Source organism: Lates calcarifer, linkage group LG10 (genome assembly GCF_001640805.2).
Source record: "Lates calcarifer isolate ASB-BC8 linkage group LG10, TLL_Latcal_v3, whole genome shotgun sequence".
Lineage (NCBI taxonomy): Eukaryota > Metazoa > Chordata > Actinopteri > Centropomidae > Lates > Lates calcarifer.
This window is the reverse complement of record NC_066842.1, coordinates 11,399,702-11,417,534: the sequence shown is the minus strand read 5'-3', so window position 1 is coordinate 11,417,534 and position 17,833 is coordinate 11,399,702. Positions and strand designations below refer to the sequence as shown.

Genomic DNA, 17,833 nt, shown 5'->3' with positions numbered 1-17,833 from the left:
CAGTCACATTTTTTCCGTTGAATATTTTTTAATTCGATTAAATTTTCTCAATTTTGTATAAGTGATTATACATACACTCTCCAACTTTATTTATCATTTTTCTTCCATGTAAAATTATAAGGACTGAGTGATGACCTGTGACCTCATGACGTCACCATTTGAGTGAGCGCGCGACTGTCAAAACATCAACAGCAGCAGCCTAAAGTTTAATCTGGCTAAGTTAAAGTCTGTATACTACTTCTGTCTGTTTTGTCAACGTAACCTGTTTCTGTAACAGGAGATCTCTTGTAAAATTTTGCGATGGGCTCAAAGGTGATATCTAGCGCCAAGGAGTTTTTTAATATTCTAAGGTGAGTTCTTGATCACGTTACTAATTTTGTGTTACTAGCTTCTTTAGCTAACGTTAACGTGAAGTTAATGCTGGAAACTTGGTAAAGAATAAATGATTCGCACTAAACCACTAAGTTAATTTCTGTTGTGTTGCGCCCCAGATCTCTTCAAGATGAGGAAAGCAGCGATACATATACATACGAGGTAATTTCATTTTTATCGAATGTGAGAATTAGCTGCTTTTGCTGACATCTTAGTTAATCGGATGTTTTTGGGTTTTGATTGACTTGTACATGAGGACATTGAAGTGAATTTCTCACTGTTTTATTTCGTTTTATTGATCCAACGTTTCATCGATAAAAAAAAAAAAAAAAACTTAGTTGCAGCCCTGATGCTGACACAGTATCTGCTGGGTTTCAGGAGGACATCCAAATACTAAAGATGAATGGAGACAGAATTGCTGTGGTTAACATGTACTGCGGCAACCAGCCAGTCTTCATCTGTCAAAAAGCTGTGAGTTATGTTAATGCTGTTGCTCATTAAACATATTCAGGGTGTCTGCAAGTCCTATTATAGTGTAATATGTGAGTAGAATAAATCAATATTAACATCATTTAGCATTTTAGAAATCTATAAACCATCAGTTGCTTAGGACATACTAATGTTGGTGTGGGGCAGGGCACATTAAGTTTAATAGCTTAAACAGGATCAGTATATTCCACTAGCCCTGAATTTAAATTCAGTTCTCATTATTGTGTATTACAGACCATGTGCCATTGTAACTATTGTAACACTGTAAATTTTTTCATACAACCTCTATCCTCTGACTAAAGCATGTTTTTATTTCTGAATTTCACGAGGTTCCAAAAATGAGCGAACCTGTCGATCAGCAAATAACTGACTATTCAAACTGCTCTGCTGATGATGCTGCTGATGATGATGCCAATGTACTCCAAACAGAACTGGGACCACAGCCTCTCACAATCATGAAAGCAAGGTAACCAGTGCTAAGAAGTTTGACTTTTCATCCAAATGAAGCAAGTGCCAGTAGGATATTATAACCTGTGTCGATAATACACTGTAGTTAATGTATCAAAATGTGTTATTTTCTGTCTTTTTTCATAGGCAGTTGCTGTCTTGGTACACATTATCTCAAAATGTTAATGTATTTGCTGTGGACAACAACCCTGCCTTACACCCTCTGTGGGTGCGATGTGACATGTCTGATCCCGCTAGAACTACCTGGTTTGGGGCTGAAACAGTCTGCATGGGCAACAAAGTTTCTGGTGTAAAATTATATTCTGTTACCTGCAAAGGTATAGCTTAAACAAATGCTTCATACTTCATATAACCCACCCTTGAAACTTCCATGTGATTTTGATGTTTCTGACATTTCCTTTTATTCCAACTTGAATGTTGCTAGGTGCAACAGTGGACAAAACATCTCTCATGACCTTAGACGAGCTTAAACAAGAGCACAAAAAGAGGCGTCACCCACCCACGGTGAGTGAGTGTGCATCCTCTCTTGTAAGTCAGTGAATGAATATTTCCTCACTTACACCAGTCCGTGCTTCCAGATGGTGATTAAAGGCAGTGCCAGGTTCAACTTATTTGGCTCCACTGTTGTTGAAAACACCATGATTGAGTCACAGAGTAGTGTGACAGTGGATTTCAAATGGAGTCATGTGGAGAACATCCTTGAGACCCCCCCCTTGTCTTCTACAGCCACACTGGTAAGCAGCAGTTATCCACTTTTAATACATTATTGCTCTACTATAAAATACTTTTCATATGTCTGAAGTGAATTTTTAATCACATGAAATAGTACATTTTGAGATGTAATCACTGCAGTTACTCAGCAAGAGAACAGAAGCTTTCTCATTTTGCACAAAGATTCTCGTTGTGCTTACATTTGTTCACATGCAGAATATCAAAGTTGCCAGTGGAGACATGAGAAGCCCAATGTTTGAGATGTACAGAGAGCTGGAGTTTCTTCAGGTTTGTGTCCCGTGGTGATCTGAAATGAGTGACTCTGACTATCAATACACAAATACACAGGTAAATATATGAGATCCCTGTTATTTCAGACTCTTGCTGATGGTTTAAGAACTGGTGAGACTGAATGGATGGAACCTTTGGAAAGCATGTCAGCTGTAAATCTCACCAAGGCCTACCTAGAGGGTATCTGTTCTGTTTACTAAATGCACCTTTCCTATGATTTAGCACTTTTAACAGATAATGGAGAGACTTCTTTTTTTTTCTTCTTTCAGAGCTTCAGAGCACTGCAAAGGCACTACAGGATCAGGCTGCAAAAACAACTGAGGTATGAGAGACCTTTCGCTAATGCATTCATTTCAGAACACCTGTGGTAGCTTCCTAGTTTCTTCATCTTTTCTTTTCTCCCTATCTCCTCTTAAAGACCACAAAGACGAAATCTGAGACAGACACTCCCATTTTCAACTCTTTCTTGGAACGAGGCGACTTGGATTTTGTGGAACAGTTGTGGGTTCGCATGAGAAAGAGTGAGTCCTTTTCTTTATCAAAGTTTCATTTGATGTAAAATCTTAATCTGGTAGTGACAAACATTTTCTTGCATTTTTTTTTCATCATAGGCGTGACTTCATATCAAGACATTGGAGACTGTCTGAAATTGGTCATCGAAGCTCTGAGATACGGAGACATCAAACCCTGGGTATGAAATGTTGCACCCTCTGAAAACTGAGAAGAGGTTTTTGTGTGTGAATTAATTTTTCTTTTTTTCTTTTTTTTGCTTTGTGCCGCTTCCCATAGATTCACAGAGACAGCAGCAGCTCCCTCAGCAAGCTCATCCTGCAGTCCTACCACCAGCAGATCGATCATGTATCTCTCACAGGTGTCACCCCTGTCCACATGCTGCTAGAGATGGGTCTGGACAAGATGAGAAAGGATTACATCAACTACCTCATTGGTAAACTGTAACTTACTCTGTGTCATTTTTTGTTTTTTTTTTACGCTAATGATTAACTTCACTGCATCTGATTCAGTAAGCACAAGTTTTCCTGTCGTTCATATTGTTTGTTTATTGTTTTCTCAGGTGAAGAATTGACAACTCTAAACCACTTGGTAAGTTTAAGACTAATGTTCTGAAAACTATTTTCAGATGACTCCTAATAACATACTAACTGAGTTTGAGTATTTTACTCCACAGTGTTACTACCTGAGCACAGAGGCTGATCTACAGGAGCAAGTGATCCGACTCAGAAAACTGCACCATCTGCTGGAAATAATCGTGACCTGCAGCACATTCCTGGGTTTGCCCTACGACCGGCTGTTCCTTCTCACACAGTAAATAAAGTTGGCTTGTTCCTTTTAATGTATGAGTGTGAAAATGGTTTGTTTTTATTGGTGACATTAAGGTATAGAATTGAATATTTATTTTCCTTTCTTGTAGATCATGTTTGCAGCACTACAAAACAAACCCCTACGATGAGGAGCATGAGTTCAAACTCCAAATCAAACCAGCCCTGATCAGCCATTTCTACCAGAAGTAAGACATTCAACCATTTGCTCATTAACTGCTTCATTATGCCTAGAGAAAATGTAGATGGAGCTGATATTTGTCTTCTCGTGCATATTTTAACAAGTAATTTGTTTCACCTACAAAAGTCTCAGAAAGGTGAAACAGAGGGTAGGACCTGTGTGTTTGGGTTTTAATCCCCCCCACTCAAGTTTGGTTTTAAATTACAGCCACTCTTCATTATTCAGAAGCAAGTCCACAGTATTCAGGTGTGCTCGTGCTTTCCTCAGTCAGGAGCACATCTGCTTTCACCCTGCTTTCTAATGTGGCCGCATGTCTCTGTCTGCATCCAAATACGGCATTAGTGATTCAAACCTACAGTATCCTTAGTGGGGCTTTTTTATGGATTCACAACAGTATTTAGAGCTGCCTTCTTGCCATCACTTAATATGCATTTTAGAGCCAACTACAAAATGTTAACACGGGCTGTTTGTTCGCCCCTAATGTTCCACAGAGAGCACCCAGTTTTGTGGGGAGCTGAGCTGTGCAGTGGCCACGGTCCTCGCGAGGTCAGGACATCCTTACAGCTCAGTGACAGACCTCTGGTTGATCATGTCATCTTTGAAACAGGTGATCTTCATGCACGTCACCAAATATGCCTGTCATATCATTTGCAATTTAAAAAAAGCACAGATAACTTTATTTTGTTGTTGCTCTGTCTTTAGATTACCCAAATGAAACAGTGAATGGGGACAGTGAGGATCCCGCCTTCTTCTCCACCATGGTGTGCTGCAGTCTTGTCAGCTTTGCATGAATTTACACAGCACAACTGAACAACAAAGGAGGTGTTTATTTTCATATTTTATATTCTCATTAGGAATTAACATGTTTTGAAATACCAGAAGAACTAGTCAGACGGACTTATACTGCGTCACAAAACCTACAGTGCTATAGGACTTCCTGCTAATATACTGTATTTCTCTTCAGTGATTTCTAACCATTTCTTGATTATATTTGCTGTATTTTTTCTGTACAATAAAGCTGTTGAAAGAGATGTTGAAGAGGCTCCCAACTTTAACTAAATAAAAACAGTAGATCACAAGGGCTGTTTGCAATGGTAATATTCCACAGCAACGTTTTAATAAGAAAATCCAACTTGTTTCAGGGCTATTCACACTGTTTGAGTGTCTGGTGCTAAATTCATTATTACAGGCTAAACTGATGGTTTTACAGCAAACACTGTATACACGTCAAATTAATGAAGTCAGTAATTTATGTTCACACATGATCCATCAATGATGAAAGTATGCACTTACAATATGAGTGTTTGTGTGTTTATGTGCGTTGATGTCATTGTAAACGTGCACACTTTCTAGTTTCTCCTCCGCAGCAGGAACATTAGGAAGATGGCACTGAGCAAAATAGAGAGCGTGCACACAGTGGGAACAACGATCTCAGTTACCATCTCCATGTGGCTGGTCAAAGGGTCTGCAAAGCACACACACATATACACATATTCACAACTCACAAGCATTATCAGACCATTCAGACACTGCTTATGAAAGCGAGTAATGATGCTCAAGCACAGCACTCAAAGGGTTAATATTTTTCCCCCAAATCAAATCAAATTTTTCATCTGATTTATAGTGAGCACGAGTGATTCCTTACCATGTATAAGTCTTAGAATATTGGCAGCAGTACTCCGCTGTTCCTCTAATAAAAAAAGAGAAATGACTCAGAGTTGATTAACAGCACTTTAACCCTTTGAGAACTGCATGCAGTTACTTAGGGAATATTTCAGAAAGCAGCATTAGTACCACAGCCAGATAAAACTTTAAACTTCTTAATCTTTATTATTATCACTCATCTGCAATCATGACTGAATCGTGAAACCTCATATTGAAGTTTTGTTTTCTAAATTAAATTCAGGTACATCACAGACTCCCTGGTATTATGTTATCTGGTTAAATGTACAGCTCTGCTTTATGAAATACCCCGCGGGCATAAGTCCACTGATAAGCTTTATGTTCACTGAGTGTTTGTCAAAGCTGCTGTGAAATCAAAAATTAGATTTAAGCACACTGGTAAAACTTCAGATAAATGAAGAAGTGGTTGCACACTACACATGAGGAGCACAAGCTTGTTGTAAAGGCATGTTTTGGTGTTAAACTGCAGAGATATAACTCTGTTAGTCATAATCAAAACCACACAATCACAAAGCAACAACAAAAGAAATTATATTAATAGAAGACATATACCATAAAGTTCTAAACTTCATCATGCACTGGCCAAACCTTTGGCATTTCTGCATGTTCCTTGGATTTTCTTCTAGCTGGAGGGGCAAACAAAGAAGATATCTCAGATATTCTGTGGTTACTTATGTTTGGTATTTCCAGCATTCTTATTTAGCTAATAATTTGTTCATGTGTTATCTGAGGTGTTTTAAGAACAGCGACACATATTTGCGTCAAATTCTAATTATAGATTTATTGCATTCTCTTTGATATTTAGGGCAGAATCTTTATTTGTTTACCCCAGCTCAGCAGTTCACCTCTGATCACTGATAAACAAAGTCAAGGACGTTTGAGATGAACTGACCTGCTGCTAGGAGCTGGTTGCTGGAAGAACAGGTCTCAACTGCCTTCCTCCTCCAGTTCTCAACCTGTGAGGGTTTACAGCACAATTACACATCATCTTATTTTTGTGACATGGTATATTGTTAACCAGCTAATATAAATCGCTTTACTTCAGAGGAAATGAGCTTTACTGTATCTGGAATGTTATGAGTGAAAATCCTCCAGAAGGAGAAGGATTGGACGCAGGTCTTTGCAGCACCCGCCCCAGTCTCTCTTACCTCTCTCTGATTGGGAAATCCATTGGAGCTGACGATGCGTTTATAAAACTGAACCGAAGCTTTGGGGTAGCGAGGCTTGTTTTTATTCCTGAAGTCCACGTAGTACAAGCCAAACCTCTCGGAGAAGCCTTCGTCCCACTCAAACTTGTCCAGCAGGGACCATGCAGTGTAGCCCTTCACGTTGACTCCATCTTTGATTGCTAAGGGAACAGAGGGTGAGGTGACCACAAAGGTTGGATTAGACTTTAAATTGATTTGCTCCCAATAACCAGACCATGGGTTACACTTTGTTTTAATTTTTTTTGTACAGTATGTATGAGCTCATTCACCTTTTAGCATCTCATTGATGTAGTCTTTATAATACTGTATCCTCCAGTCGTCACACAGCTCTGTGCATAACATCTTCTCAGAGACTCCATTCTCCGTCACATAAATCATTGGGTTTCCATACTGAGTCTACATAGGGAACAAATCAAAACAATGCATGGTAAGTTACATTTATGTAATTTAACTATGGTTTCAGGTATCATTTCAGGTACAGAACACATGTCGACAATCCTGCTGTGCAGCCTTTACTGTGTACACCGTACACCAGGAGTCACCTTGACAAAATTGAGGAGACGTCTGAAACCCCATGGCACAGAGTAGAGCCACTCCGACCCGGGGTCAGGCCATCGTGGGTCGACCAGCTCAGCCAAGTCACGGTCGGTGAAGTAGCTGCTGCTACTGCGGCCTGACGGGTAGTTCTTTTGGGTGATGTAGCGGGTGGTGAAATGGCCGATGCCGAGGAAGTCACAGGTCCCCTTGATGTAGCTCTTCTCTTGGGGGGAAAACGTGGGAAGTCGAGATGTCCCGAGGCCCTGCTGCACACTTTTCCTTCCTGCATACACAATCACAAGCAGTGATTAGTTCACTCCACGGAGACTTACATTACTTCAAGATTAACTGCTCACAGTTTAACTCACCAATGAAGTCCTTCATTACTTGAGGGTAGTCTCCATGAAAGATGGGTGTGGCAAACCAGCCCAGGTAGAACTGGACATATCTCTCAGCTGCTTCAATGTCTTTCTGGTTGCTGATGTCCACTGGCTCTCCCCAATCCCCAGACAGAGAGATGCCAACCAGACCTGCAGATGTGAACAGCAGCTCTCCACACTCAGGCAAACAGTACTGTTTGAGTACTGAATTAAATCAGTGTGTTACTTTCAAATCTGTCATCTCGTTTACCTTTTTGTTTTGCCCTCCACTGTGTATCATAAGTGTGCCAGACTTTAGCATGTGCCTACAAAAAGAATTTTTATATCTCAGTTAAAAGTGGTCATGGGCTGCAAAAGTGTTAATTTGTATATGTTTCCCATACCATGTTATTTCCATACCTTGATTATGTGGTGGGCAGCTCTGTATGCCCCTGTTCCTCTCATCTTCAGTCCAGGAGCGTGCTCGCCTGTCTCATAGCCTTCAACTGCTACAGACTGTGGTTGAGAAGAGTATTAGTGCAATAGTGGTGTGTTCAGAGGCAAGTAGACACATTTTTACATGAGTTCTATGATAACAAAAATGCATATTCACATGGTGGGGTATTTTGAACCTACCCATGGATTGTTGAAAGTGATCCAGTACTTGACTCGATTACCAAATTTTTCAAAGCACAGGTTAGCGTAGTCATTGAAATAGTTGACCATGCTTATATTCTGCCATCCGCCATATTTTTCTTGTAAGACCTAAAAAAGCAGAGAGTTAATTTACCACAGTAACTGTAATACAAGAATACTGTGGTTAAAGTTTGAGATCATGAGTTTATTTCATGCCAACCTGGGGAAGATCCCAGTGATACAGAGTGACAATGGGAGTGATCTTGTTCTCTAGCAGATGGTCAATGAGTTCATCATAGTACTGTATTCCCTTTTCATTTATATGGTCAGCTGCAAATAATGATAGAGTGTAGATAATGGTTCAGATTTAGGAATTAGCAGATAGAATCATATGTGTGTGTGTGTGCATCAGTCATGTTTCAAAGAGGCTTCAGTCAGCTTACACTTTATGCCAGTGGGGATGAGTCTAGGCCAGGAGATGGAGAAACGATAGTGGTTAAGCTTCAGCTCCTTCATCAAAGAAACATCATCCTGTGCAACACACACAGACACAATGGAGTTAAATATTTAGATTTCCTTTTGAGCCCTTCTGTTCTCTCCACATGTCTCAGACGCACCACATTTGATCACCCCACCTTGACTTTGTAGTAGCCCTCACAGGACGAATCCCCAGTTTCGTTTTGTTGGATTTTGCCTTTCTTATGACTGAACACGTCCCAGATGCTCAGTCCTTTTCCATCTTTGTCCCAGGCGCCTTCTGTTTGATAGGCTGAACTGCCGGCACCCCATGAAAATCCTGATAAATACAACATTGACAACAACCATTCAACTCTGCAGCAGCTCTTAAGAGGAATAATATCACCACTTTACTAAATAATGAAAATGTGCTGCATCTACTTCACCGCAGAAAAGAACAAGTTGTATGTACCAGCTGGAAAAGTGCCATAATAGAAGGAGCCGTGGTTGTTCTTTGTCCAGTCGAAGTCCTCAGCCGCAGACAGACACAGCACCAACACAAGCACATGGCACACACTGAATGCACAGCGGGGCAGCATGGTACTCCTGAACCTGCAGCACAGTCACTGTCTGGTTCTTCTCCAGTCCCTCACTGACGTCTGCGCACAGACAAGAGCCACTGAGCATCAACACATAGCCACTTAATAATAAGCTTGATCTGAGGCAAACATGTTGTTGTTTCTAGAACACAAACACACACATGCTTACATCCCTCTTTTCTGAAAATTGTCTAAATTAGTACCAGAAAAAAACTTATATATAATCACAATAAACACTCTGGAAGCATCCAATGTGATGCACTGCGGGGGTCCCACGTCCCTAATGCAGAGCCAAATACCCCTATTCAAACTCAATGGAGTGTGGGCTCATCTTGCTGAGGCAGACAGATCCCATAGAAACTATGGTTTCACCTCTGTAAGCAAAGTTGATGTTAGAGAGGATGATATATTTACGGTGCACAATCACATGACGATGGATGAACCTTTGCACACAAATAGACTGAAACTGAATACTTCATAACCCCATTATTTGACGGTTACAAGGAAATTCATGCTGTTTATTGCATTGTCGTGGTTAATTTCCAGATCTGAATGCTCACAACTCTCAGAAAATGTAATTTCCATTTTAGGTGTCCAGGTGTCAATTACATTTCAGTCTTGCAGTCTAATAAGCCTGAAAAGGTTGTGATGCATAGGATTTATCATATAATGCAAAACTGAAGACCACACACTATGACAATTTAAGAGTTTTAAATCACAAATATGGTAAAATCTTAGACATATAACAACAAATATCTAAAACTGTGAATACTAATTGAAGTCTAACATAATTTAGTTTTGCATTTTTGTTTCAGTACTCCTCGTGCAAACATATTTTTAAAATCACAAATCCAAAACCATCGCTGCCTAAAATAGGATTCACAAATGGCAAATGTATAATAAGATGTCAAACTAACTAACTACCTGTGTACCTTATGATGAACTCATTTGCAGCAGGTGTGTGCTGAGTCCCTGGGTGTTCTCCTGGAACATCAGACCATGTAGAAAGCTGTATATATCTATTGGTGCAGTTTCTATTGTATCTGTTGGCTGTTGGAGCACCACCCTTCTCCAGAGCTGTCCCTGCTGTCAGTGTGAAAGCTGGCCTTATTGTGAGGGCTCACTGTATTGTTTTAGATGTTTAGAAAATGCTGAATGGTTTGCGAGTGGAAAGTGTTTGCACTGCACTACCCATTCGCCTGGGTCAGGTTAGGACAATTTAACATAGGTATTACCTTAACTGAGTATCTGAGAATGAGACTGAAAACTTATTGCCTGTAAACACTCATTACATCTGAAAAACATTACTGGGGAGCGTGTTGGTGCAAAACAATTTGTACCTCCATTACTGAAGAACAAATTAATTCAGATGCTTGCTTTACAACTACTGCCCAAGGTCTGTTAGTGAGAAAATGAAATGATCTTTTTTGACAAATACGTGAGGCTGCATTATATTAATGGCTGATGAGAAGTCAAGAAAAAGTAACCCTGCACATTGTGTTTATGTACAGAACTAAAATGAATGACTTTGCATTATAAACACCTCTCCCAGGCTTATATGCAAATTCCTGGAGATCAAGAACCGGTCCAGTTACATTCACAATTTCTGATTTAACAATTTTCTCCAGTCTTTTTCATTACTAGGGATATAAATGCTGTAGGCTGCAAGTCATCTAAGGTTTTAGATTTACTGATCATCTACAATAATGTTGGAATTATTTCAAAGATGAGGAACAAGCCAAGAGTCTAGGAGGAGCTGGAATATTCTCTGAAATACATCTCTCAGTTCATCAGCACAGTATCTTAATGTTGCTCCACATATTTCATATGGTTCTTTAGTTTTTTTTCTTTTTTTAACTGTTCCATACTTTTGAACTCCTTTGTCATCCTCAGTTTATTTATATATACCTTCCTTGGAGGGTATCTCTTTATCCACACATTGTTGATTTTTAAAATCAGTCAGGTGAACCTTATGCAAAACATTTTATTTTGTGCTTACAATAGTGTATACACACTATATTCTTATATGGCCCAGCCATACATATCCATGCTAACAGCCACATCTCAACATCTGATTCTCAAGTGAATTGCTGCTCAGTTTCTTATGTTCAGAATGCACAATATATCTAGTAAGCTATAAGCACCTAATAACACTGTTTTACTGCATTGAGTGAGATGTTTCTCACAAAGTTTGACACATGAATTCTAACATAGTTTGAAGTCCTGATGACATGCCTTAATCAGGCAAAGGAGAGGATACTGTTAGCACCACACATCATTACACTGTAACTGTTATTCACTCCATCCAAATAAATTAAACTTCATAAGTGATAGTACAAAACAGGTGAACAAATAACCAGCTGTCCGTTTACACATGGTTCTTCCTCAGTGGTGCAAATGCAGAAGGCCCATGAAACACTGAGAATCTCAGTAATCATCATCATCCTCATCCTCCTCAGGCACAAATCCAAGATCATTGTCATCTTCTTCATCATCCTCTTCATCTTCCTCCTCCTCATCATCATCTTCTTCCTCCTCCTCCTCCATATCATAATCTCCAGCAGCATTCAGTAGCAGTTTGGTTTGATTGATCTCGCTCTCATCATCAAGGTTAATATGGACCTGAAACAAAGAAAATAAATAATAAACATGTATCTGTTGAACACTTTCAAATCAAATCTTAATAAGCCCAAACACACTTATGAGGACAGGTGTACGCCTTCATAAAATATTAGTATGCAGCTGATTTCCATAGTTAACTCTCCTACATTATTTTGAAAGCTTTTATAGGTTTTATAGGCAGAGACACAAAATGATCTCTGTGACGTGTTGTTAATGTTTTTCTAAAAACAATAAACACCTATATGACTCTTACGGCAGCAATTTTTGACTGTGCACATTTAAACTTCTCATGAATAATCTGATTGTGCCTTGTGTAGTTAAATCATGATCATGTCTTTTAGTTTATATTTAAAGAAATTCTAATTTATGATGCACTAGCAGCAGAAAGGCATTCTGATTATGAGGGAAAATATGCTCAACTGCCTAGACAAGAGAGAGTAAAACCTTTAATATCACTCTTTAAGTGAGCAAAAGAAAAAACCAACTTAAGTTTGAATTGTTCAACAAACAAACTGTGATATCAGCATTTAGCAGGGTTGTCTCCTGATATTCTCTCTGGTTCAGTCATTTACCTCAGTTTCTGGGGATAGGCGTTGAGATGCTCCTTCTTCTGTTTGAGCATTAATGATAGATTTCAAGGCCCCTTCCTCAAACTGAAACACAAAGTGAACACAGAATATATAAACCACATATCAATACAAATATTTATGCAAACACTAACATGCTCCCTATTCTGAACTGTCACTCACCTTCAAACGGTTCAGTTGATCTTGCAGCATCACTTTGATTTTAAGGAGAGTCTCCTCTTCCTTCTTCAGCTCCTGCAGACGGCTATGCATCTTTACTGGTGCTGCTGCAGTCAGACCATTCCTCAGCACTGAAAAAAGAAGACATCAGTACTCAGAGATACGGTGTTATGCCTAACTTTTGTTTCTCTTTAAATTATACTGATGACAAGGTGGATGGGTATGCCACACACGCCAGCCTTAAAACTCATGCTGGACAGCAAGCATCTTTACTATTTAAAAGTCTAATAAGTACGCTAATCAAAATTGTATGGAAGATTTCATCCTTTGTTCTTGTCCTATCTATTTATTATGTCATTTAGTAATATGACAACGGACCAAATGTGTTGTCGCCTACAAGCCACTGTCAAGCAATGTAAATAACAATGTAGAAGTGAATTTTTCTTATTTAGTTACAGAATTTCACAGCAGTATTTCCTCAGTTTAAAAACATCTTAAACAGACTGTGTTGTTACTACTAGCTAGCTGCTACAGGAAAAAAAAACAACTGGGCTGAATAGCGGTACTCGACAATGAGTTTATTTCCACATATGCCAGAGTGAAATCCGGTTTGAGACTGTTACCTCTGTTTATAAATCCTGCCTACAGCTCCATATGAACGTCGAAAGCGGTAGATACACGATAAGGTGCTTCTGACAGCTGTTACTTTGGACTATGACAACTTAGCTATTATGCTACAATTGCTGCTACAAGCTAAAGTTTAGTTCCTGCGTTTATGCGGTCATATCCGGGGATTAGTGTACCTTCAAATGCTGTCGGAATGTTAATATTTTAATTTGTTCACGGGATTGAACGATGTGTGAAGTAGGACTGGGAGGTGTACCATCTACACTGACTCGACTTCAGTGACTACAAACATCTATATGTCTATGTAAACAACAACGATGAATGGCAACTAAAGTCATTTGTTGTCAAAAGGTCCCACGGTCTGTAAGGTAAATGGTTTTATGCAATACATACGTATAATAAACACTTAATTATTGTTTGTTCCACGGACCATTTTGTTAATCAATTGCAGTTAATCAATTTATTGATAGAATCCACAAATCACACTTCTCTTAAGGTCTCGTTTTTTCTTTACATCAGAAACGGGACCTCACGGGAAACACGTAAAGGCAGCATTAGCATTAGAGAACCGTTGATTCTGTCGACATCTTGTGGTTAAACGTCGTAATGGGTGAAAAAGAGATTGTTTGAGCACTCTTTCAGCAACATTTGGGTTTTGGACGGTAAGAAAACCTGGCAGTGTTTATAATGAGCGTCAGTTTAGTTAAAGTGAAATTACAGTAGTTCTTTGGTACGTTCCTTTTATCGGTGCCCTGTAGTTAGCAGTTTGAACAGGTGCACGAGTTAGCTACCTTAGCTAATAAACGTGTATTAATATCCTTCTGCCCGCTTACCAATGGCCGTCCTCCTTTCAAAAGTAGGGTTTGAAGTGGCAGGTGTCAACTTTACGGCACTGGGAAGCCTAATTTGTAACAAATGTAGTTCATGGTGTTAGCCTCCCCCATAAAACATAAGGGTCACAGTATTGGAAGGCAAATAGGCCTTAAAACTTTGGTCTGTTTGCTACTTAACCAGACTGTGTGCACTATTCAGGGTGTAACTGAGCTAATATGCAAGGTGTAAATTTGTCTTTCATGCTGGCGTGACTCCAAAAAGTGGTTTTATTTTATGATTGGCAAGACTCAAAATGAGTAAGGCTTAAAAAACAACAACAAACAAAGGTTTGTAAATGTGTTTTGAGAGTAAGTTTCTTGGAAAACCAGATTTAGGACAGCATCTGTGAGAGTTTTAAGCATTTTCATCAATGTTAAGGAAGCTGGGATCATTTTCATGGTACAGAAACACCCAGGATTTTCATGTATGCTCAGTTTGTCAGTGACTGAACAGCCCTCTGTATTTATCCAGGTATCTGACCTTCCCCATAAGCAAATATTCTGCAGTCTTGCACATTACCTTTAAGGCATGCAAGTCCCCCCTTAAGTCCCCCAAAACCCCATTACACTGAAAGGGAGCAAGTAACACAGATAACGAATTCAGTGAAAGCTTAAATAAATCACAGATGGAACTCATTGATGTGAATAAGATCTGAAACGGCTCTTAATCAGTCTTCAAAAAAATGTTAGAAGAGCCCATTAGGTTCTTTATAGGATTCCTTGACTAAGTCCATCCAGATGTGTGCATTGATAATCACAACACCCAGACACGGCTGGAGACTAACAATGGAGGCCAGCCAAAAGGAGAGACATACCTGTCTCAGTTCACACACATGAAAACAGGACTGCTGTAGGACGGAGGTTCCTCAAATTTCCAAAACCAGATGCCCTCTATTGGTGTACTAGGCTGTAAATTCAACAGCATAATGTCCTATCAGGACCCTTGAAACTGCGATGATGTCACAAACAACAGATTTGTAAAAACCTGTCAAGATATTGCTCATACCTGTTTAATGGATTATAGATTGGCTTCATTCATTCATTACTGTTTTCACTGACTCATAGGTGCAGTTTATCAGGATGGGATGTAGCTGTTTTATGTTATTGTCCTTAGTGGCCATCTATCTATCCATCCATCTGTGAATCTGCATGGTTTCTGTTTGCACACATATGCCACCCTACATGCTATTATTAAGACAGCAATACTGTTTTTAGATTGTCTTCAGATCCAAGGCTAAATGTGACTGGGCTTTTGCTGTCAGGGCCCCTCAGCTTTAGAACTCCTGAATAAGGATCTTGGGCACGTAGAATCAGTAAGATGTTTTAAATCACCTCTTAAAATGTATCTAAATTTGGTCATTATTATTATTATTGTTGTTGTTGTTTTGTTCTTTGTGACCTGCACTGCTGTCTCTAAATACTGTGTACAATGTGTTGTCTGTGCTTCAGTTGAGAAAACATCAGTTGTCCAGTTCAACATAGTGCAGCCATTGAAGACCCCAGATCCCAGTTAACACACTGAAGCGCGGTAATGGGAGCTTACAAGAGGGTGTCCTTGTGTCCCTGATACAGGTTTGATCCCAAGTATTCCTATCAATACAGCTGGGCTTTTGTCATTAAACCAGATGTGCTAAATTTATTGTAGTATCCTCTGCAATATTTTAACTTAAAATGTAATTTAAGCATCCAGTTCCTTAGTGAAATATGAGACTAATTTCTATGAACTAATATGTTATGCTTTATTGTAAAATACACTGTATGAAAAAAAGGGGTTAATTCTCTTCCAGTGAGCATAGCTTTAACAAAATAGCTTACGTTATATTCAGAATATAAACGTTTTTGCCTTCTTTAAAACATGTTAATATTTTCCAATACAGCACCAGTGTGTTTCTCCAAAATACAAAATAGTTCATGTTCTTTGCAGTGAAATAAGGTTCTTCTCTGCTTTTCTTGTTTCAGTGTTACTGAAGGAAACATGCAGGGGAAATAGTTAAGATTAGAACCCATTAAATTTGTACCGGTTAACAAACACTTTAATTGACATTCGTTGAAGCACAGTGCATTTGCCGTGTTGTGGTATGTGACCATGTACAAGAACATTATTGTTTTGAGAGCCAAGCACATAGGGAGCCTTGGGAGGCTGAAACTGGAGCTGTGTGTCAGTGTAGCAAAGACCTGAAGGATTTGGGGGTCAAACAAAAAGGTGCACTGGGGCCTGCGCCCCACTATCGCAGCTGCCAGCCTCCAAGTACAGACGTGAGAGGCCCCGCTGTGGCACAAGGGTTTTACGTAGAGCTGGTATCAGCAGCTCGGAAGTGGCTAATACTGCACAGTTATCACTCTGCTCCTTGAGAGCCACAGTTGCTTTCTCCTTGTCATCACACAGACTCTGTTGCTGCTACATTGCATTTTCTCCCCAGTCAAAGCTCTCCTTGGCAGGGCTTGAGCCCCAGCACTGAGGCCTGGTGGCAGCTGAGGCCCGCGGCCCGGTCCCCCTGCGTGCCTCTGCGAGTGGTGGTCTGCTATGCTTGTGCAGCATTTGAAAGTGCTCCCACTGTCTGTGGAATGCAGCGCTAGGCGTGTTGGATGAGGGGCCTCCCAAAAGGGAGTTGAGGGAAGGGGGCGGGAAACACGGAGAGAAAGAGAGAGAGAGAGAGAGAGAGAGAGAGAGGGAGGGAGGGAGGGGGGGGTTGACCTTTGAACAGTGCCGTCAGGAAGTTATGACTCAATTTTCAATCGGGGCAGTAAAACAGAGAGCAAGAGCATGGAAATAAAGGAGAGATGAAAGATGGAGAAGGAGAGAGGGAGGAGAGATGATGATACAGATTGTGAGGTGAGGCCCAGAGAGATAAGGTGGTAAGAGAGCAGCGAAGGGTCTGTGAAGTCGAAGGAGTCGTTGAGTCACTGGGGAATCACGGGTTCTCTTGAAATGACAGCTGAGGAGAACCAGATCATGGCCAGCATTGCTTATCATTTGTCTCTGGTTCTGAAACAAGGCACCCAGTCTGGCAAGAGTTTTACTCGAAAAGCTGCTTCAGTGTCACCAAGTTGAACATGTTTTTAATACTAACATTTTACACAACCGTGATGCACCATAGATCAGGCCGCCTGTAGGAGGTGAAGGGAAAGGTGGGGGTGGCAGCTCCAGGATGTTCCCTCTTAAGGGTTACAGTGATGTGGGACAGGAGCCTCGGGCGCCTTATGAAAGGAAAGGGCTCATGTGGAGATGCCGGAGCCTTTGTTTCCAAGGAACTACCTCAACCTTTATATTTCCTGTCCTGAACCCCCCACCCCCACACACACACACACACACACACACACCACACATATATTAGTGCAAAACGGCACGCACACGCAAGTGGGACAAATGTATTTCAGTACATTCATTGTAATCAGCACAATCTTCTGCACGTACACAGAGTCAGAAAGATATGGATGCATACTTTGGTGGTGAATAAGTGGAAGCATATGTGTTTTGTGGTTAAAAATATTCTTATAGACAGTGACACCCTATACGCAGTGCCAGAAGAAGGAAATATATGTTCATAATCCACTGTAGTGAGTAGAAATAATCTACATGTAAGTTAAGATGTAGAGTAATGGTCCCATGAGTTTTTGGCACACTGAAACCTTTCACAC

General features: G+C 40.1%; 3 protein-coding genes and 1 long non-coding RNA gene across 7 annotated transcripts in view; 2 read left to right on the top strand and 2 right to left on the bottom strand.

Moving 5' to 3' along the window:
- The first annotated feature begins 147 nt into the window (after nt 1-147).
- zwilch (zwilch kinetochore protein) lies at nt 148-4,880 on the top strand. The gene is made up of 18 exons (XM_018681273.2): nt 148-350; nt 492-534; nt 751-843; nt 1,191-1,327; nt 1,456-1,646; nt 1,754-1,833; nt 1,908-2,063; nt 2,257-2,328; nt 2,418-2,511; nt 2,601-2,653; nt 2,750-2,852; nt 2,943-3,022; nt 3,121-3,277; nt 3,404-3,432; nt 3,518-3,654; nt 3,761-3,856; nt 4,341-4,456; nt 4,552-4,880. The coding sequence occupies exons 1-18, from the start codon at nt 301-303 to the stop codon at nt 4,638-4,640; spliced, it is 1,776 nt and encodes a 591-aa protein (XP_018536789.1). The 5' UTR covers nt 148-300; the 3' UTR covers nt 4,641-4,880.
- Nucleotides 4,881-5,043: 163 nt separating this feature from the next.
- lctlb (lactase-like b) lies at nt 5,044-9,350 on the bottom strand. 3 transcript variants are annotated; one of them, XM_018681295.2, is made up of 13 exons: nt 9,201-9,350; nt 8,908-9,068; nt 8,716-8,803; nt 8,493-8,602; nt 8,273-8,401; nt 8,057-8,152; nt 7,908-7,962; nt 7,646-7,807; nt 7,283-7,560; nt 7,010-7,136; nt 6,681-6,880; nt 6,425-6,488; nt 5,044-5,314 (listed from the first exon to the last, which is right to left on the bottom strand). In XM_018681295.2, exons 1-13 carry the CDS (start codon nt 9,325-9,327, stop codon nt 5,199-5,201), a joined length of 1,713 nt encoding a protein of 570 aa, XP_018536811.1. In that variant the 5' UTR covers nt 9,328-9,350; the 3' UTR covers nt 5,044-5,198. The 3 variants fall into 3 exon arrangements, with proteins under 3 accessions (XP_018536811.1, XP_050929304.1, XP_050929305.1); XM_051073347.1 differs by lacking the exons at nt 6,425-6,488; nt 6,681-6,880; nt 8,493-8,602; ... (1 more) ...; nt 8,908-9,068; nt 9,201-9,350 and having other exon boundaries at nt 8,273-8,385; XM_051073348.1 differs by lacking the exons at nt 6,425-6,488; nt 6,681-6,880; nt 8,057-8,152; ... (2 more) ...; nt 8,908-9,068; nt 9,201-9,350 and having other exon boundaries at nt 8,273-8,385.
- A 1,943-nt stretch (nt 9,351-11,293) lies between these two features.
- Nucleotides 11,294-13,481, bottom strand: snapc5 (small nuclear RNA activating complex, polypeptide 5). Its single transcript, XM_018681341.2, has 4 exons — nt 13,319-13,481; nt 12,699-12,826; nt 12,522-12,602; nt 11,294-11,949 (listed from the first exon to the last, which is right to left on the bottom strand). Exons 2-4 carry the CDS (start codon nt 12,786-12,788, stop codon nt 11,755-11,757), a joined length of 366 nt encoding a protein of 121 aa, XP_018536857.1. The 5' UTR covers nt 12,789-12,826; nt 13,319-13,481; the 3' UTR covers nt 11,294-11,754.
- Nucleotides 13,482-13,885: 404 nt separating this feature from the next.
- LOC108886475 (uncharacterized) overlaps nt 13,886-17,833 on the top strand; it is a 41,038-nt gene continuing 37,090 nt past the window's right edge. The window contains exons 1-3 of one of the 2 annotated variants that reach the window (XR_001961455.2): nt 13,886-13,984; nt 15,410-15,507; nt 15,644-15,766. This is a non-coding gene — a long non-coding RNA (uncharacterized LOC108886475). Of the gene's footprint in view, nt 13,985-15,409; nt 15,508-15,643; nt 16,752-17,833 lie in introns of those variants that run through there. The other variant, XR_007813968.1, reaches the window with a different exon arrangement.